Genomic DNA, 22,239 nt, shown 5'->3' with positions numbered 1-22,239 from the left:
GGCAAATCACATGGATCTTCCTAAGGTCAAGTGAAGGGAAGCAATAGGCAGCGGAAGCTCATCCTGGGCTTACTTCCAGACCTTGCCTTGGGATGTCCTGTGATCCCCACTGCAGTGTTAAGAGGTCTACCACTCCTGATTCCCTTGGGGAACCCTGTGGTCTGCACAGCCTTCTTAAGGGGACATCACTCAGGATTTCCAGCCCTGTCTCGGGAGCCTTGTGATCTTACCACCATTCTAAAGGGGCCATCACTTGGGTCCTTCTTAGGTCTGACCCCTAGGAGGCCCTGTGATCCCCACAGATTAAGGGGGGGGGGCTACCACTTGGTCTTCCTCTGGGAGTCCTGTGGTCTGTACAGCCTTCCCTAGGGATTATCACAGGGTTCTTCCTCAGGACTTTGGCCCTGCCTTAGAAGTCCAGTGATCCCCAAAGCCACGTGTTCTCACAATTTGGGGAAGTCCAGTGATCCCCAAAACCACATTTCTCACATTGTCACTTAATTATATAACTCTTAGTGCTTGTTGGTTGAGCTAGCATGAGAAGAGTTGGCTTGCAATGAGGCTGGAAAGGTAGCATGAGGCCAGACTGGAGGGCCTTGAAGTTTGCTGTCTATTTAACTGCATCCTGGCGATGGCTGGAAGTGTGAGCGACCTCAGGGAGCCCAGCGCCGTGCGCAATGACTAGTTCGGCCTCTCCCACTTCAACTGGGCAGTAGAGGGAGCCAACTACCACGTTCTGCACACGGGCTGCTTCCCCTTCATCAAGTACCACTGTTCCAAGGCGCCCTGGCAGGACCTGGACCGGCAGGATCAGTTCTTCATAGCGCTCAAAGTCATCAACCTCGGCATTCCAACTTTATTATATGGACTTGGCTCCTGGTTATTTGCCAGAGTCACAGAGACTGTTCATATCAGTTATGGACCAATAACAGTTTATTTTCTAAATAAAGAAGATGAAGGTGCCATGTACTAAAACTGTGCATTGAAGAGCACAACAGCTAGTTGGTATTTCTCACGTGTATAAAATATTTATTTTTGTTCCTTTAAAATAAAACTTTTTAAAAACAAAAAAAAAGATATATAGGTATCACACAACTATGTAAGATCAAGAGCTATTCCCCAATTCACAAGTACTTAAAGGATATGAAATTTTTCAAAAAAAGAATTACAACCTGTCAACAACCATAAGATGCACCCAAATCATTAATAATAAGAGAAATTTACATTAAAATATTCTGAAGTTTTACCTTGTAACTAGCAAATTGTCAAAGAAGACAATAAACAAAAATCATCAATATTCAAGGGGCTACATGAAGACAGTGATAAAAACACATTATTGGTAGAACTGTGACTTGGTGTAACCATTCTGGTACAAATTCATGGTTGGACTGTGGTGATCAATGCCATATATATCAAAATATTCTGCAGTTGCCAAAAATAAAAAACAAAGTGGTTGCCAAAAATAAGAAACAAAGTTCCCACTGAGTTGGGAATAGCAGAACAAATTGTTGTAGGAATGTAATAAGATGTTATCGTGCCACTAGAAATTACAAATATGGAGAATTCAGGAAAATATGGAAAGATCTGTATGAATTGTTACAGAATAAAGTAAGCCAAACATGGAAGACAATATATTCAACAGTAATAATGTAAATGAAAAAATACTCAATGAATCCAAATATTGAGTAACTGTAATTAATAACCTTGGCCCCCCAAAAAGAGTTGAGGAAGTGGCTCCCTCCTTTCAGTAGAAAAGTAGGAGAGAACAGGTATAGAATACCGCAGACATTGTTAAAGAGGTCAGGGTATTGGTTTTGCTTAACTATGTTTCTTTCTTACAAGAGTGTTACAGAAATGACTGTAACATAAAAACAAAAAGAAAATACAAAGCTTTTTTAAAAGTACACACACACACACACACACATGCACACATACATATATATACATACTTCTTTAAGCTTGCCTTTGTCATGTTACAGCAGAATAACAAATTTTGGGGCAAAGGAAGTCCTGAAGCATGTTGACTAAGTTAGAGAGAACCTGAAACTTGCTTTCATACAGGGAGTGCCCACAATGACAAAAGGGCAAATTACTGAAGTATTGGCTATTTCTAAAAATGGGTAAATGAAAATACATTTATTAAGCTCTAACATTATGCTAAGTGTTGGGGCTAAAAATACAAGTAAAGGAGACTGTCCCTTGCTCTCAAGGAGCTTGCATTCTCATCGAAGACAACAAATATAGAGGAATTAGAGCTGGAGGGGGAGTGGCCAAGGGCATGCAAGATACAACATGATCTGGAGTTAGCCGTGAAGTGGAATGGCAAGATAAAGTGAAGGCTCACTTCTCAGAACTCAAGGTCCCAGAGGTAGGAATCAGAGGAGGAGGAGGAGGAGGAGGAGGAGGGGGTGCAGAACGCAGGCTTGCAATCAGCAATAAACCAGGAATTCCAGGATTCAATAGTCTGTGTATTATTGCCACTTGCCACAGGTTTAGATCTGTCACGGTTATATTTGGAGGGGTCGTGGATAGAACTAATCAATTAGCTGAACTTGACAGGGTTACTGTTTATAGACTGCAGAATATTTGTAAGAGTTTTGTGTTTTTCAAAGAGCAAAGAAGCAGAAACAAGGACAGGATATTCAAGGCAGATTTTCTTTGTTATTTGTAATAATGACCAAGACTTTATTGATGTGCTGCTAATATTAAAAGATTAGAAAGCCTTACAAAGTGGCAGTCAGCAGTGTGGCTCAGCCTAAGAGGTTCTCCAGGAGGACTTGGCATTCATTCTGAATTAGCTGGAATGCTCATTAGTTTCAAATCTCAGCCTATACTTGTTTTTAATAGCAATAATAATAATAAAGTATATTTATACATTGGTTAAAGTTTACAAAACATTTCCTAACTCCAGGTCTGTCACTCCAAAATTGGAGACTGCCTTTCTGTACTCCTACCACAAATGGACTTGAAGCAATGACAACAAATGAAGCCCAAACTACATTCAGGTCTTGTTTCTCAGTTATTCTGGAATAAACCTGGGATTTATCCTCATCTTCTTCTTCCCTTCTTCCCCCTTCTCCAAAGTAAAAAAAAAATCTTAACATCCAACTACCTGCCTTCTGCAAGACATGAGTCAGCCTCACTGCTCATTAGCAAGTCTGGCAAGGGACAGAAGGTGAAGTCAGAAACTGAGATGTTGGGTCATCTGGACTGATGTGTTAACTGTGCTCACCCTCCCCTTCTCCTTCACTCCTATAAGAGGGAACTGGCTGTATTAGAAATCATAGCTAAGCAACAAGCTGTCCTATTCGTTGAGATGGGAATGAAACCTTGGAAATCCAGGGGGTGCTATTCAGATAGAGTTTGCTGAGTATTTTTTTAACATCAAGATGAAATCTCTCTGTCATTTCCATTTGTTGATACTAATTCTATCTCTTAAGACCAAATAGAACAAATGTAACCCTTCTTCAACATGGCAATCCATACAATACCTGAAAGTGGCTATTATGTCTCCCATAAGCTTTCTCTTTCTCAGATTGAACAATCAGCACTTTTGCAAGAAGAAGAGATTACACAGTAAACCCCTATTATGAAACAGGTCATCTCTGTTAAAACAGATTCAATTATATGCCAGGCCAAATCATCCATGCAATTCCCAACTTCCCATTGCCCACCATTCTCTCAATACAAGTTTCAGATAAATCCGACGTGATTAGTCTACAAGGAACTGGTCTGGTCCACTAATACTAATGTAAAGGCATTCTGCACATATACATGCTAAATCTCATCATGAAACATTAAGGAAAGAGAACAATGAGAAGAGTGCTCTCCCTGAAGAGGCACAGTTTAATTATTTAATCGATTAATAAATACTGAGCAGGTACTCTAAAGTATGCAAGAAATTACAGTCCTACGGGGGACACAAAATACACACGAAACATTGTGGGCTTTTTTATTGCTTTTCCTAAAGTTGTCACTTCTCTATTCAATGAACTCCAGTGACATCCTCTTACTTCTAGGACCAAATAGAAACTCCTCTGTTTGGCATTTTAAAGCTCTTCATAGCCTGGCCCCTCCTTATCTTTCCCATGTCCTTGAATATTTCCCCTTGCACATAATCTACAATCCAGCCATACTGGCCTATTTGCTGTTCTCACACAATATTCCATCTGTCAAAGGCATGGGCCTTTGTACTAGCTGGTTCCACTCCTAGAATGCTGTCTCCTCACCTCCAGGACACCTCTTAGAATTCCTGGCTTCCTGTTAGGCTCAGCCCAGAACTTTCTCATTCCTGATCCTGCTCTTGCAAGATTCCCTTTCACCTACTATATATGGATCCTGCAAGTTTTCTCCCCCATTGAGGGCAGAGACTGCTTTTTGTAACATCCTGTGCTTTTTCTTTGTAGTACCAGAGCTTAAGATAGTCTACTGGAAGCAAGTAGGAGTTACAATGGATGGAGCATTGTGCCTGGAATCAGGAAGACTGGAGTTTAAATACAGCCTCAGACTGGCTATGTGACCCTGGACAAGTCACTTAATCTGTCTGTCTCAGTTTCCTCAACTGTAAAGTGAGGATAATTGTAGCACCTTCTTCACAGGGTTGTTGTGAAAATCAAATAAGATTTTTTAAAGCACTTAGCACAATGTCTGGCATATAGTAGGTGCTTAATAAATGCTTGTCCTCTTCTTAAGAAATATTTATTCATTAATTGGTTAATTAATTGTTAGGTAGTTTTTCACTATACCAAACCAATTTCTCACTCTTTGCAATTTCTATCCATTGCTACTCATTCTGCCTTCTGAGGTCAAAAAAAAAACAAGCATAATTCCTCTTCCTGAAATTAACCCTTCAAAAACATATCAATATTAATCATGTCCTTTAAGTCTGTCTTTAAGCTAAAATTTCCCAGGTCTTTCACCCAATCTTCCTATGATATAATCTCAATAGGTTAGTCACAGACAGGGGTAGTCGTATCTTAACTCTCATCATGCATAACTCTACTACCTTCATAATCTTGAATGCTGACACTCCCCTCTAACTTTCTGTCCTTATATCTCTCCCTCTGATCCATTCCTGCTAACCCTATTATCTGTCCTCACTAAGATCTCCAGTCTTCCCATTCATCTCTGTTCTCCCAGTACTTTACCTCTGTTCTACACTCACTTTCCTTTTATCAGTCTTAAACAGACAGTTGGCTAATCAAAATAAGCACTGTCCTTCCTTCTTGAATCCTTAGCCCCATGCCCTGTCACTAAGCTCCTATAAACAAAGCCTGTCAATTCCCACTCTAAATACCCAAAAATGATACTGTATCCAGCAGGGAAAAGTATTTTCCCTCCCCAGCTCTTGGGAAGGATAATTCCATCTTGGATTCAGCACTACCTTGCCCAGACATCCCTGCCCTGAGAGCCGTCCCCTCTCATCAGTGATGATGCTCACCATCTTCTCATCAAACAGAAGGTGGCTTACAATCTGGTGGCTGGTTCCACAGATGCTACTTTGGAGCAGCCAAAAGATGTGCCCTACAGAGCGATTCCTACTCAGGCTGGGTCAGCTCCTGAATCTCCCACAGATTTTGCCAAAAATCACAAAAGGTAAGAGTAAACTGATACTAAGCCATTCGAATTGAGAAATACAAACCATCATTTGTTGATAAAACTGGCCCCTCTGCATCACAAAACCCATGGTAATGCCAGGAAGGACTGTCTCAGTGGAGGCAGCTCAGCTTCCAGAACTATATGCACCTGCTGCCAAAAGAAAGGACACCCCTCTAAATTAAGAGACGGCCAGCCCAAGATGCATCAGGAGAGACTGCAGGCATACTGACCCAGCTTCTCTGCAGACAACTTGTGAATAAATATTCTGGGCATTCTCCTCTCTAGCAGCTACTAGCAAGGGAGTATTAATTAACTTCTTCATGCTTAGAAAATACACTGGGAAACACTTTCAGTGGGTCAGTTCTTTCTCTTTTGAAGCCTGTGAATGGTAATTTCAAGGGATACGAGTGGACATGGATAAGCAGAAATACCAAAATGCAGGAGAAAATCTCTATCTTGTATACCACCCTATGACATGCTAGGGGCTCCGAAGACATGAGAAAAAAGCCACTGGCACAATCTTTCACCAAAAAAGTTCCATTTTTAGGTATGGCAAACTTAGAAATAACTGTATTTTATATTTGCATAGCATTTTAATGGTTTCAGAGCTCTGTGAGGCCACAGGCAAATCACTTAATCATATCATATAATCATAGGTTTATAAATGGAATTAACCTTAAAGATCAAGTTCACGACATCTCCCCTTATTTTACAGAAATGGAAACTGAGGTCCACAGAAGTTTGGCCAGTCTCACACAGTTAAGTGTCTAGGGTAAGATCTGAACATAGGTCTTCCTGACCTGACATCGTGGAAGTGCATCGGAAACTTACTAGCTGCATGACCCTTGGTAAGTCACTTAACCTTTCTGTGCCTAGGTTTTCTCATCTTTAAAATGATAAGGTTGAACTTGACAGCCTCTAAAATCCCTGCTACCTCTAAACGTAAGATTTGATGACTCCAGATCCAGCATTCCATCCACTACACATGCTGCCTCAGGTTAACTTCTATGGGCCTCTATAAAATGAAGGTACTGGAATAGATGACCTTTAAGTACCCTTTCAGTTCAAGCAAACTGTAAGTCTGCATCTCCTTTCATTTGTTCTTCACAACAACCCTTCGAAGGTGGTAAATGCCTCCCTCCCTCACCTTCTCTGTCTCTATCTGTTTCTCTGTCTCTGTCTTCCTATGTCTTTGTTTCTGTCTCTCTGTGTCTCTCTGTCTCTGTTTCTCTCTCTCTCTCTCTCTCTCTCTCTCTCTCTCTCTCTCTCTCTCTCTCTCTTTCTCTCTCTCTCTCTCTCTCTCTCTCTCTCTCTCTCTCTTTCTCTCTCTCTCTCTCTCTCTCTCTCTCTCTCTCTCTCTCTCACACACACACACACACACACACACACACACACACACTTCCCATTGCCTAGATGGGAAACTGAAGTCCAAGCATGTAAAGAATTTGAGCAAGGCCAAGACTAGAACTCAGAGTTTTCATAACTTTTAGCCCACTGCCCTTTCTACTCTACAATTCTAAAATCATAGAATCATAGATATCCTCAACTGCAAGGGACCTATGCTGCCATCCCTTTCATCTTATAGATGATGAAACCAAGATCCAGAGAAATTAGGTGATGTTGTTCCTTAAGTGGTAGAACCATAGGACTTCACCTGCAGTTTTTTCTTAAGTCTATTGATCCTTCTATCATATCGCCTTGCTTCCCTCATTCCTCTTCCAGGGAATGGAGCTGATAGACCCCTTTTCTTGCTCCACACTCAATGGTACACCTTCTCATTTTCTGAACCCTGATGTGGGAAGAGGTATGGTAAGAGTTTGTCTAGTGCAAAGACTGAATCTTTCTTGGGCTATAAATCACTCATGCAGTTTAGTGAAGCCTATGGAACCCTTCTCAGAATAAAGTTTTGTTGCCTATGTTCACAATTGAAGGAAATGCTAAATTTCAGATAGAAGTAAGTGGAAATGAAGGAATAATTTTTCCATTCAAGTTCATAAGACATCGCCAAAAATATGACCATGGACCCCAGGGGGGAGGGATGAGTCTGTGGACCCTAAGTTTGAAACCCTTGATCTAGTTGGAAGGAAATGAGAGCTACCTGGTGAGCAGAAGCTGGGCACCTACCTGGACTTCCCCAGGGAGGTATAAAGCAGCGAGGAAGAGAACAGAGTTTAGTTGAGAATGGAGAGACTATCCTTAGAATGGGTTCACTGATCTTAGGAAGGAGGATGTGAAGGACAGGTGATATGACAGGGAGTGGAAAGTTTTAGGCGCTGGCCAGGAAAGTAGCTGCTCAGTGAAAACAAGATGAAAGGAAATAATCCAACAGACGGAGAATAGCTAGGAAAAACAAGCTCTGTGTGAAAAAGAAGCTGAACTCAATATTGAGTCATGCCTCAGCTCAGTAAGCTCAAAAGTGCCCTTCTTCATATTTCTAGATCTGGAGACCACTTCAGCAGGGCAAGAAGTTCCATGAACCAAGTCCTGGTGCCTGTTAATCATCACCAAATAAAAAAAAATGATTTGTTGGTGATTATCTAAATGAATGCTACTGTTTTAAGAAGAGAGAGAGAGAGAGAGAGAGAGAGAGAGAGAGAGAGAGAGAGAGAGAGAGAGAGAGAGAGAAATCATGCTTATTATGAGGTAGATTCTAGTATAGATTCAAATATTAGGAATTAAGCAAGTATTGGTTAAATTGAGTTGAATATTTGAATGACAACTAGCTTTTTGCTTTCACCAACAGACTTTTCTGTCACTTGTCAATTTTATCATGGGCTATTCCATATGTGACCCAGAAACTTCACTCTAAATTCACCCTTCTTTTTAGTCAACTCTATACCTTAGCTCAACCTAAATCCTTTGCTTGAAGAGATCTCCCATTCATTTCTGTAGGTCATCATTCAAATGCCATTTCCCACCCACTACCACCTGATTCTTCATTACCAATCCCTCTAACCTTCCACCCTAAAGTTTCAACCAAACACCACCCAGCACTTCCACTGTGCCTAATGGAATGTCTCTTCCATAGGCAACAAACTTGCCTTCATCAAAAATCTTTTTTCTCTCCCACTCCTTACATCTATTAGCTCTTATTGAAACCTGGCTTCCCACTGATGACATAGCCTCCCCAGTCACTGGCTGTCCCTTCATTCTTTCTCCTCAGCTCACTCATAAGGCAAGAAGGTGGAATACTCCTTGCTCCCCATTGCCATTTCCAGGTTCTCTCCCTACCTTCATCACTCAATAACCTCTCTTCCTGTGAGGTTCATGCTATTCATATCAAGCACCCACTAAAATCCTGATAGTTGTTGTCTACAAACACTCAGGTAATTCCCCTTCCTTCCTCAATGAATTCAGTAATTGGCTTACAGTCCTGCCCTCATACTAGAGGACTTCAATATACATTTTGACTCTTCCTCACACACCCTAACTATTCAATTCCTCAACCTATTTACCTCCTATTTACTTCCTATTTACTACCTCCACCCCATCTCAGCCACAGAAAAAGATGTCTATAACTTTGTTCTTGTCAACTCCCATAAATGTACCCCCTCTATGTTCAAGAACTCTGAAATCCCCTTATCTGACTATAATCTATTGGCCCTTTATTTCTTCCTCTGCCTTCCATTACAAAACCCTCCTCTTCATCTATACTTTTGCTTCCGATCCCTTCACCTTTCAATTCTTTCCCAGGCCATCTTGCCTGTACTACTCATTCTCTCCTCTTTCCTCCATCTTGACCCCTCAGTGAACTAATTCAACTCTATACTGTTTCTCCTCTCTTAAATTCCTAGCCCCCTTATTGTATTGCTCATTATGCCCAGTCAAGCCTTAGCCTTGGATCAATCCCACCATTCACCATTCCTACACACTTCACTCCTACACACATGCTGTTGAATGAAGATGGAGCAAATGATGCAACTTTTCTGACTCGGTCCACTAGAAATTTATGTTACACAATCTCAACTGAACCTTTGCTGTTGCTATATTATGTGGAAAAGTACAAATAATATCGATGCTAAACACATTTGCAACAAATGCTATAGCAAACTTTTAAAGCAAAAGGGAAATGATATATAGATGAAAATAGATAGCAAAACTATAATAGTGGGGAATTTTGACCTTTCTCAGAATTAGATAAATCTAACCAAAAAATAAATAAAAAAGAAGTCAAGGAGATGAATAAAATCCTAAATAAACTAGATATGAGAGATACCTGGAAAGAACTAAATGGGAATAGAAAGGAATATGCCTTTTTCTCAGCAGTACATGGCATCTTTAGAAAAATTAACTATAGAGTACAGTATAAAAACCTTTATAGTTAAATGCAGACAATCAGAAATATTAAATGCATCCTTTTCAAATCACAAAACAATAAAAATTATGTTTGTTAAAGGACCATGGAAACATTGATTAAAAATTAATTGGAAACTAAATGATCTAATCCTAAAGAATGAGTGAATCAAAAAACAAATAATAGAAACAATAAATAATCTCATTAAAAAGAATGACAACAATGAAACAACACATCAAAATTTATAGGATGCAGCAAAAACAGTAAACAGAGGAAAATTTATATCTCTAAATGCTTACACCAATAAAATAGAGAAAGAATAGTTCAATGAATTGGGTATGCAATTTAAAAAAAAGTTTTAAAAAAGAACATATTAAAAATCCCCAATTCAAAACCAAATTGGAAATCCTAAAAATTAAAGATGAGATTAATTGAATATAAGAAAACCATTGAATTAATAAATAAAACTACAAGTTGGTTTTATGAAGAAAAACAATATGATAGATAAAACATTGGTTAATATGATCTTTATGAAGAGAAGAAAACTAAATCACTAACATCAAAAATGAAAATGATAGATATACCATTATGAAGATGAAATCAAAGCAATTATTAGGAGTTATTTTGCTTTATTACATGCCAATAAAATTAACAATCTAAGTGAAATGGAAGAAAACTCACAAAAATATAAACTGCCTAAGCAGAATATCTAAATAAACCTATTTTAGAAAAAGAAATTGAACAGGTCATAAATGAGCTTCCTAAGAAAAAAGCATCAGGACTAGCTGGATTTAAGAGTGAATTCTGTCAAATATTTAAAGATTAACTAATTCCAATATTAAATAAGTTATTTGGAATAGTAAGTAAAGAAGGAGTTCTACCAAACTCCCTTTATGAAAGAAATATGGTGCTGATACTTAAACCAGGAAAAACGAAAACAGAGAAAGAAAATTATAGACCAATTTTGCTAATGAATGTTGATGCAAAAATCCTAAATAAAATACTATCTAGTGCAATAACATATCTCAAATATTATACATTGTGAACAAGTAGGATTCGTACCAGGAATGCAGGGCTGATTGAAAACTACTAACATAAGTGATTAAATCAATAACAAAAGTAACAAAAATCATATGATGGCAGAGAAAGCTTTTAATAAAATACAACTCCCATTCTTATTTTAAAAAAAAGATGAAAACATAAGTATAAATGGATTTTTCTTTAAAACAATAAGAACTATCTACCTAAAACCATCAGCAAGCATTTTCTGTAACCAGGTTAAGCTAGAAGCCTTCCAAATAAGATCAAGAATGAAACAAGACTGCCAGTTATCACTAATATTATTCAATATTATACTAGAAATGCTAGCAATTGCAATAAGAGAAGAAAAAGAAATTGAAGGAAGAATGGCCAATGAGGTAATAAAATTATCTCTTTTTGTAGATATGATGGCATACTTGGAAAAATCCTAGAGATTCAACTAAAACTGAAAAATGAAACAATGAATAATTTTAGCAAAGTAGCAGGATAAAAAATAAGTCCACATAAATCACAATTTCTATATATCACCAACAAAGCCCTGCAAGAAGAGATAGTAAGAGATATTGCATTTAAAATAACCATAGACAATATAAATACCTGGCTGTATGCCTGCTATGACAAACCAAGGAACTATATGAACAAAATGATAAAACACTTTTTATACAAATAAAGTCAGATTTAAATAATTTTAAAATGTCAGTTGTTCATGGGTGGGTCAAGCCAATGGAATAAAAATGACAATTCTCTCTAAATTAATCTACTTATTCAATGCCATCCCAATTGAATTACCAAAAAATGATTTTGTTGAGGTGGAAAAAATAACAACAAATTTATTTGGAAGAACAAAAGGTCAAGAATATCAAAGGAAATAATGAAAAAAAATGTAAAGGCTTTCTAGCAGTACCAGATCTTAAACTGTATTATAAGGCATCAATTATCAAAACTATCTGGTACTGGCTAAGAAATAGAATGGTAGGGAAAGCTAGGTGGTACAGTGAGCCCTGGAGTCAGGAGGGCCTGAGTTCTAATCCAGCCTCAGACACTTGACACACTTACTGGCTATGTGACCTTGGGCAAGTCACTTAACCCCAGTTGCCTGCCTTCCACCATCCAAAAAAAAAAAGAAATATAATGGTGGATCAGTGGAATAGAGTAGATACACAATATACAGTAGTAAATGATTATAGTAACCTGCGTATGATAAATGTAAAGATTTAAGCTTTGGGGATAAGAATTCACTATTTGGTTAAAAAAAATTGTTGGGAAAATTGGAAAGCAGTCTTTCAAGAACTAGGTATAGACCAGTATCTTACACCATTTACCAAGGTAAGGTCAAAATGGATATATGACTTAGTCATAAAAGGAGATATCATAAGAAAATTAGAAGAACATGAAACATATTACCTATCAGATTTATGGATAAGAGAAAATTTACAAATAAACAAAAAGATAGAGAGCATTGTGAATGGATAATTTTGACTAAAAAGAAAAAGGTTTGTACAAATAAAACCAATGTAGCCAAAATCAGAAGGAAAGCAGAAAACTGAGTGGAAAGATTTTATAGACAGTTTCTTGGATAAAGGCTTCATATCTCAGAAACATAGAGAACTTTGTCAAATTAATAAGAATGAGTCATTTCCCAATTGATAACTGTTCAAAGGATATGAACATGCACTTTTTGGAAGAAGAAATCAAAGCTATGTATAATCATATTAAAATGTCCTAAACAATTGTTGATTAGAGAAATGCAAATTAAAACAACTTTGAGATATCATCTCACACCTATCAGATTGGCTAAAATGATATAAGGAGAAAATAACAAATGTTAGAGGGGATGTGGAAAAATGGGGACATTAATGGAACTTTGAACTGATCCAATCATCTTGGAGGGCAATTTGGAATTATGCCCAAAGATTTATAAAAACTGTGTATACCCTTTGACCCAGCAATATGACTATTAGGTGTATTTCCCAAGGTGATTGGGGGAGAAAGAATAAGAACTTGCATATTCTAAAATATAGCAGCTCTCTTTGCGGTGTCAAAGAATTGCAAACTGAGGGGATGTCCATCAACTGGGAAATGGCTGAATAAGTGGTGGAATATGATGGTGATGGATTACTACTATGCTGTAAGAAATGATGAGCAAGTCTATTTTAGAAAAACATGGAAAGACTTGCATGAAATAATGAAGAGTGAAAGAAGCAGAACCAAGAGAATGTTGTATACAGTAACAAGAATATTGTTCCAAGAGAAAACTGTGAAGGACTGAGCTATTCTGAGTAACATGAATATTTAAACCAACTACAAAGGACCTATGAGGAAAGATGCTATCCACCTCCAGAGAAAGAACTGGTATATGGAAGTATGTATTATATGGTTTCACAAATATATCTGTGTCAAATGTTGGCCTTCTCTAGTGTGGGTTTGGGAGGGAGTGAGGGAAACAGCTTGAAATTTAAAATGTAACAAAAATAAATAAAGGTATTGAAACAAAAAAAAACCAGAAAGGAAAAAATGACACCAGACTTCAAAGGTTGGTAAATCAGCTGCTCAAGACACCTTTGATCTCCAGGAAGCAATTTGTGTATACATGGATAGAAACATGACAGCCTGCCAGCTGCAGGCTGTCCAGAGCTCCTGGAAACCAATTCTAGGATAATCTAATGTTTGCAGCGACTTTTGTGGTCCCTAGCTCCCAACCTGGAAAAATGAACATATCTAGACTGAAATACTGCCACTTCTTGATAATCTACCCTAAGAAGGAGACAATAAACCAATAAAATCATCCTTGCCCTCATCTAAAAAATAGTGGAGTTAGACTCTATAATCTCTAAGGTCTCTTCTGGTTCTAAATCTAGTTCTTGTGGTCCAAAGTATTTATTGAGTGGCTACTAATGTCCCCACAGTGAGAGAGACACAGGAAACACAAGACATAACCTCCACCTTTTAAATTTTGTTGGAAGATAAGGTCAACACATAGGAAACAATCAGAAAGTAATTTAGTTCTGACTATGAAAATAATTGCTCAATGGTGTACATTTGATGTCCTCAAAATTTACACTTCAAGCTAAGGAATAGACAGACAATATTGGATGAGGGAAGAGAATGACCTAATCCAGGTGGACCTATAGGGGTCCTGCTGTCCTATCTTGTCATCAGGTTGAGAACTGTTTCCCAATTGCGTTCTAGTGGTAGATTATGTCTCCTTTCAGGCTCTGCAAAATAATCCCCTTCTTATCTCTGAGAGGAAGTAAAGTATAAGGAATAGAACACTGAGCTTTGAAAAAGGAGGACCTGAGCTCATAGATTTAGAGTTGGAACAGACCTCAGCAGCCAAATAACCTAATCTGATCATATTACAGTTGAGGAACTGAGGTCCAGAAGAATTAAGTCATTTGCCCAAGGTAAAAGAAGTTATATGTCACAAAATCAGATTCAAATTCAGGCCCTTCCGACTCCAAATCCACCTCTAGATACGTTCAACAGGTTCACAACATAGCAACCAGGATGAAAAGACATTGTCCCATGGCCCCCTCTTCAGGTTCAAGACTTGTTTCAGTTCTATGCACTGTCTCATCAAACACTTGGCAGCAGGTTTACAGAAAACAACCAAGACACACACCCCCCCCCCTTCAATGTGAACCTTCTTCCAAAGATATTCTGTGGCTGACAGCCCCAATAGAAGGCAAGTGGTGCCTACAGTTCCAATGTTTTAGGTCAAATCTCTTGGCTTGGGCACACAGTACTACTGGAACTTTGGAGAGCTGCCAAGGATGGCATCTTTGGTATTACACATAAGACTCATCTTTTTGCCAAAAAATCTCCCTTTGATCTCCAGTGGGAGAGCTCAAGGAAAGATACTCCTACTTACCCATTGCTTAATCAATACTGGCTTCAGGGAGAGAGAAAGCAAGGAAAACAGATCCCTTATCTTTTCCTCCCTGGCCCTATCCCCCTTCCCCCCAGCACCCCAAAGATGCTGAAAATAGCCTAATTAGATTGTCCCGATGCCTGGGTGCCATGGAGATAGCGAGGCACAGATGCTGTCACAGCAGCCGCTCTCTCACTCTCTCTCTCTCTCTCTCTCTCTCTCTCTCTCTCTCACACACACACACACACACACACACACACACACACGAAAAAGTTGTCACTTCGTGTTGTCTAGGCTCCTCCGATAACACGGGCACCACTCACTGCCATGTGCTGACAGATCACTTAGAGAGACCAAGTCAGAAGGAGGCAAATAACAGAAGTGGACCCAACTGCTGCCTGTAACTCAAGGTGTGGAGGAAAATATTTGTAAAACCAAGTGAGGTGGTATGGGGTGGCTCAGTGGAAAGGGTCCTGACTCTAGAATCAAAGGTCTAGGTTCAAATTGCAACTCTGCTATTTACTGTGTGTTTGACCTTGAACAAGCTGTTCTGCTTCTCTTGGCCTCCATTTATTCACCTATAAAATGAAACAGGGGAAATAGATCATAAATTTTAGAGGTGGAAGGGACATCAGAGATAATTTAATCCAACCTCCTTATATTAAATATGAGGACATGAGGCCCCAGGGAAGTTAAATGATTTGCCAGTGGTCACAGAGCTGCTGTCTCAGGCAGGATGTGAACCTAGGACTTCTTGACTCTGAGTTCAGTACTCAATTCACTGCACCATGCCCTAAATTTAAATCTATGATTCCACAACCTAGGAATTTCCTCGGTAGAAAACCCTTTATAAGGAATGGGGAGAAGGGAAAGGAGAAATATCCACCAATAAGTTGGATAACATTAGGCTGCTTTTGTAGGGCAGTCCCATTCACTGCGACATGTGGTTGTTCCTCATCAACAAATATTTATTAAGCAACTGGGTTAGGCAATGGGCTGGCCAAAATTATCTGTTCACTTTAAGGGCTCTTAATCTGCATCCATGTACTCCTAGGAAGTCCCCTGTGGAGAGATCAGAGGGTCTAAGAATTTGGATAGGAAAAAACAATTGTGTCTTTATTTTCACTAACCTCTAACTACAATTTAGCATGACTTTCAATTATTTGAAAACACAATTCTGAGAAGTCCATAGTCTTCGCCAGACTTCCAAAGATGTCCATGACAGAAAAAAATGGATTAAGAATCCCAGGATTATTTATTTCATAAGAAAAGTAGAAATATTCTAAGACCATAAATGTTATGTTCTGCCATAAAACCTACCCTTATCTCCATATAGGATAATTTTTCAAAGGTTCTGCTACTAAATAAAATAATTTGATTCCTACTGTTGTCCAGAGACCCTGCCTTCTGGCTTAGCTAGGGCCAATTGGCCTTCAGTTCAACTACAGGTGCTTAAAATAGGGGGAAGGGGAGGGCAGTGAGGAGACAGAATTTCAACTCCTCTTTGATTGAAGGAACTGGGATAATTAGTTTCAAAGGGGGTGGGGGTTGAGTTGGGGTTTGGGAGAGACATTGAAGAGAAGATCTGTGTCTTCAGGTAATTCAAAGGATGTCACTTAGAAAAAGGGTTAGATTCGTGCTGACTCCAGGGAGCAAAACTAGGAGAAGTAAGTAGAAGTCACAAAGCAAAATTAGGCTCAATAGAAGGAAAAGCATAAGTTAGATGATTCCCTGTGGCAAACCTATAGGTGGGCATGGAGATGGGTCACACGAGATGGACAAATATGGATGGGTTGTGATCTGCACCATTGGAAGGAACCTCCAAATCCATCTGGGTAACAGATTCAGGGTACTGAGGAAAACTTTGCAATTAGAGCTATCTCCAAGTAGAATGGCGGGAAGGGGAAGGGGGGGAGAGAGAGAGAGAGACAGAGAGAGAGAGACAGAGACAGGGAGACAGAGAGACAGAGAGAGATAGAGAGACAGAGACAGAGGGAGGGAGAAAGGGGGGAAGGGAAAGAGAGAAACAGAGACAAAGAGAGAGAAAATGGTAGGAGGTAGAGGAGTGGGTTCTCTTTCACTACATTAAACTTCAATTAGCTTTTAGGGCCCTAAACAACCTAGCATCAATCTATTTTCCAGCCTTATTAGTTCCTGCATTTTGAGATCCAAACTGGCCTTCTCTCTCTTCATCATGACACTCTATGTCACAACCCTGTGACTTTGCACTGGCTGTCCCCAGTACCCAGAATGCAGTCTCTCCATACCTTTACCTCATAGAGTTCTTCTCTTCTTATAAGATGCAACTTAAGCACCATCTTCTACATGAAACCTCCTGATCCCTCCAGTTGCACTACCTCCCTCTCAAATTACTTTAGTTTTAACTAGTCCATATGTATTTATATTTAACAACTTTATATTTTGGCTGTATATATTTTCATATAGATATTTCTTCTCTCTAGGGACATAAGCATAGTGCTTGGCATGTAGTAGATACTTGACAAATACTTGTTGATTGATTGATATCCTCAAAGGAAAGCTGGCTGACCACACGGTATTTTAAAGGCAGAGTGAAACAGGTTGGACTAGCTGGCCTCTGAGATCTTTTCCAGTTTTGACATTCTGTGATTGTGTGAAGACATCCTCATTGTCCATGAATATAATTTGCTTATTCTCTCCTCCATCTTTCCATATGTTATATCCCTCGCCTAAAATAGCTTTTCCCTTTCCATCCACCCATCCAAATCTTCTCTATGTTGTAAGTATTTATCCAGGGCAAGTTCAGCATATATTGTGAAGCTTTCTCTCATTGCTTCAGCCATCATCGAGCTTCTCCTCTGCCCCAAATTACTACAGTGCTTAAAATCAGTACAACACTATTTGCATAGCCATCTTCAGTCATCCTGATCAATATCTTACCACTGGACCCAGATGGCTGTGGAGGAGAGAGTGAGACTGGTGACTTTGCACAGCCCTCTCTCCCTTAAATCCAATTCATTTGCAAGTCATGGCATCACCTTCCTGATGTCGTGGTCCTCTTCAAGAACAAAGGACAAAAACAACATAGTTTAGCACTTAATTATAAACTACCTTATGTTATTCAGAAATTGTTTTATGTGTATGAATCTTGACTCCCATAAGTAGATTGTAAGTTGCATAAAGGCAGATTATGCATTACATCCCCTAACTTTCCTCTTCATGTATCTCTATTTCCTCTGGCCCCCATCACACTATTACACACTAAATGGGGCCTCAATAAATACTTGTCAACCAGTGGGCTGTTTGAGGGCTACCCTCCATCCAGCTCTCTCCCTCACCTGATATTTTCTCTTGGCTTCAACATGTTCCCATCCTCTCCAAATACTATTTTTCAGATTCAGAAAACCAAGCCAGGGGCCAGGTGGCTGAAGCAAGCACATCCACCTAGACTTCCAGGGGTCTTACCTGGCACTTCTAGCCTGCCTTTCATGAGAAAATGATGAGTTTGGCAGGCAGCTTTCTCCCAAGTCATGCAAATGCTCAGATGTGAGTCAGTTCCTTTTGCAGATGATATGTTAGCTAATAAAAGCTCATCTGAAATCAGAGTCTCAGAGTATTTTTTTTCACTGCCCATCTGTAGCTTATACTGCAGTGAAACATGTGCCTTTGTTAGTGACTTTGCAAAGCAAAATTACTCTAGGATTCTGCGCTCTCCTTCTTGAGAATGAGAGCCTTATATGGCCTCATGCCTTTTCCTGTTCACAAGGAAAGAACCCATGAGAACTACAACATGGCTACAGCCACACTTCCAAGCAAATAACAATTGAAATTTGGTGGACGTTATGACCAAAAAAGTGATATATTTACCCATCTAAGACAGATGATGTTGGGAGCCATCCTGGCAGGAAGCAAAAGAATGGCTTTGATAACCTCCAGAGGTCATTTTTGGTTCTATAAATTTCTACTTTTCTGCAGAGATAGTCACATTCAAATCATCAGACAAAACAGTCCAAGCAGGGAGTTGACACATAGGATAATGGGCCAAATGTGTCCCCAAAGAAAGAAACTGGCACTAGAAGCATGCTGAAAATAGGTCAGTGTGGATAGCCATGGGCATATCCATCCTGGAGGTGGAGAGGATGCCAAATTCTTATCAATGACCTGACACCAGCACCACCTGGAAGAGGGCAAATGTCATCCCCAGCATGATAATAGCTGACTTTCACATCAGTAGCAAGGCCAAAGCTCTTGCTCTGCATTCTCTGCCCCTGACTCCCAGCATCTCTCTGACTTCTTCCTCCTCTTCCTCTTCCTCCTCCCAGCACAGGATCAGACTGCTTGGGCCTTTACTGGGATAGGCATGGGGTAGGTCAGGGTTGGCTTCAAGAGAAGTTATATGCTGTAGATGCCTTGATTCCACAGATCTTTTGGGTCTGTCTTTGAAATATGAAGTAATTGGTTTGTTGTTGGGGTCCCTTACCCTTCTACATTTGGATGGACAAGGTGTTTACCAGGCAAAAGACATGCCTTATCTCTCCATAAAGGAGAAAAAGAAAAGCACCATATATTTATGCATATTATATTATATGTGTGTATATGTGTGCATAAAATAAAACTTATGAGACAGAAAAAAGGAGTTCCCAAGATAAGAGAAGCATTCCTTTGAGCTGAAATTCCCCTCAAGTCAGCTCACAGCCATGCCCAGATCTAAAGCTGACTCCTTTAGAGTCAGTCTTAGATCTCTCACATTTAAGCAGAAAATTCAAGACATCTTTAAAAAAGGAGAAGAAGAAAAACCACTAGAAGCTCAAACTCAGAGTCTGGGCATTTATCATTTATTTATTTAAAAAAAATTATTGCATACTCTAAGCAGAGTACTAGGCTAGGTGGTTGGGAAGAAGGGGAAATAGACAAGATATACAAGGTCCTCACCCTCAAGGAATTTAGAGTCTCATAAGGAAGCTAAGCTATGGACTAGGCTGGACCCGTGATTTAATTGGCAGAGGGGCTCCCTTGAGCACATCCCCTGCCAATACAAGTCTGCACTTTCTCTGCAGTTTTTAGTGTTATAACAAGGGTCCTTAACCTTGCTTGTGTCATAGACCCCACTGGCAGTCTGGTGAAGCATATGGATCCCTTCTCAGAATGCTATTTTAAAATGAATAAAATGTGTAGGGTTGCAAAGGAAACAAATATTATCAAAATAATTAGCAAAAAAAAACATTTTTAATACAGGTTCATGGGCCCTAGATTAAGAATTCAAGTCTTAGAGAGCTTCCTTGAGCAATAAAAAGTTAAGTTAACTTGCCTAGGGTCACACAGCCCGTATGGGTCGTAGATGAAATTTGAACCTAGGTCTTTATGGCTTAGGGTCAGCTAGCACAGCTCTCTGCTGATAGAACATAAGAGGTATAAACAAAGAGACAGATTTAAAAAGGCTCAATTCACCCCACTCCTACTCTTGCCTGTCTTCCCCTTCCCCACCACCACCAAATAAATGTTTTTCTTCAAGGCAGCTGGAGATATGAAGGCAGCTAGCGAGGGGTCAGATGAACAACAGTCCACTTTTTTTAAATCTCTTCACAAGAAACTTGCCCTTTCTCCAGGGGGTGGCTAAGAATCCAGCTACACTCATAAACAAAGGCTGCAAGAATGGGAGCACAGCAGGCTCCCAGGAATTTCCCTCCTTCTCTTCCAGGCAACCCAAGGCAGTTTCTGTGGCCTGATTCACCTCCAGGTTAGAATGTCTCTTTTTGTCAAGATAAAGGAGACTTGGCTAAAAGAGAGAATCTGCCCTGGGTCTCAGGTGACGACAACAAATAGTCCTCCAAGGATAAAGCACCTGCTCCAGTCCAACCTCCAGACTTTCAAAATCCTCCAAACAACTGATGAATTACAAAGAGTTGGTTATTCGGATGGAGGTGGACTGGGGAGAGAGAAATAAAAGGGGAGAGAAGGGGGTGGGGAGAAGGGAGGAAAGTTATCTCAATCATGTGGAAGAATTCTGTTCCGTTTAGACCAGAGGAGAGAAAAGCAAGCCTCAACAACAGAAATCCTAAGAAGTTACAATATCCACAATATTCTTTGTGGCTGTACTAATTAATGGGCTTTAAAAAAATCCCTTCATGCAGATCATGAATTTTTTATGAATTCTATTATATAGGTGCATCTGGGAAGCAACGTGTTCGCTCCTGGTAGGAAATAAGGCAGAGATGAGAGAGAAAGCTTGAGAATTTCTCCCACACCTGAGGCACCTCTATCATTATTGCAATATTTAACATTCATATCGCAGTTTTCATATGCATAGGATATTGTTTATACATAGCAAATCGTCTGTGAGTTGGGCTCCTATGGTTTGGTCCATTGTATTTAAGAGAACAATAAGGGATAGTGTCAAAATTAATGAAGCTGTTTAAAATGTGAAGAGCTCTGAATCTTCAGGAGAGGAGCTTCATTTTCAACAAGTTAATATCAAGGGGTAAATCAAGTCATTCTACTTAAAAGGGCAGGAGAACCTCTTCAGTCCTTGATTCAATAGCCCCTCTTTGTTGTCATTTTTCAGTCATGCCAGACTCTGTATGACCCCATTTGAAGTTTTCTTGGTAAAGATACTAGAGTGGTTTGCCATTACCCTTCTCCAGCTCATTTTATAGATGAGGAAACTGAGGCAAAGAGGGACAAGTGACTTGCCCAGGGTCGCACAGCTAGTTAAGTGTCCGAGGTCAGATCTGAACTCACAAAGATGAATCTTTCTGACTCTGGACCTAGCCCTCTATCCACTGCAACATCCACCCAAGAGCCCCTCTGGTGGTCTTTAAAAAAGTAAACCTGCTTTCTTATGTCCCTAGAAAGCATCTACACCTGACCCACCCCCAGGCTACTTGCCACCATTCCTAGATCCCATCCAGATTTTCCCACAGTCTTTCTGTATAAAAATACCATCCTAATGCCTGCTTGACTGGTACCAATGCAGGAAGGAGTACTCAATTCAGAGTCATGAACATGAGTTCAAATGCATACTCTGGCATTTACTACCTTTGTGAATGATAGGGCTGATGGAGCAATAGGACCACTAAAAAAGGCATCCTTGAACTTTCCCACAAATTTCAGCAACCAAGTCCCCGGTATTTCCTTGAGGTATCTGGCCCATCTCAGTACAATCCTTCTAACTGTCCTTTCATTGTGGCCCTCATTGTCCCGCACCTGGTCCACCCCAGGCTACTTGCCACCACTCCTGGATCCCATCCAGATCTTCCCACTGTCTTTCTGTATAAAATATCAATCTTACTCCCATTAAATTGTTCAGATTCTTAGAATCTGGCCCGCTTGTATTGGGGTCACAAATATGGCAGACTCACTAGGAGTCTCACCCACCCAACCAGTGTCATAATAAACTCACTACTTGGACTGAAAGGAAGCTTGAGTGGTTGTATTCTTTCGAGGCAGACCCCTGCCC

The 22,239-nt window shown here is 39.7% G+C and overlaps 1 protein-coding gene across 1 annotated transcript in view; it reads right to left on the bottom strand.

Moving 5' to 3' along the window:
- Positions 1-610: 610 nt before the first annotated feature.
- The window catches only part of LOC118832094 (protein shisa-9-like), a 125,003-nt gene continuing 103,374 nt past the window's right edge, over positions 611-22,239 (bottom strand). The window contains exon 3 of the mRNA XM_036739538.1: positions 611-854. Within this exon, the coding sequence (XP_036595433.1) occupies positions 611-854 (244 nt within the window). The remainder of the gene's footprint in view (positions 855-22,239) is intronic.

The sequence above is a fragment of the Trichosurus vulpecula genome, chromosome 9 (assembly GCF_011100635.1).
Source record: "Trichosurus vulpecula isolate mTriVul1 chromosome 9, mTriVul1.pri, whole genome shotgun sequence".
Lineage (NCBI taxonomy): Eukaryota > Metazoa > Chordata > Mammalia > Diprotodontia > Phalangeridae > Trichosurus > Trichosurus vulpecula.
The sequence above is the reverse complement of the archived record's forward strand: the minus strand, read 5'-3'. Positions and strand labels throughout refer to the sequence as shown.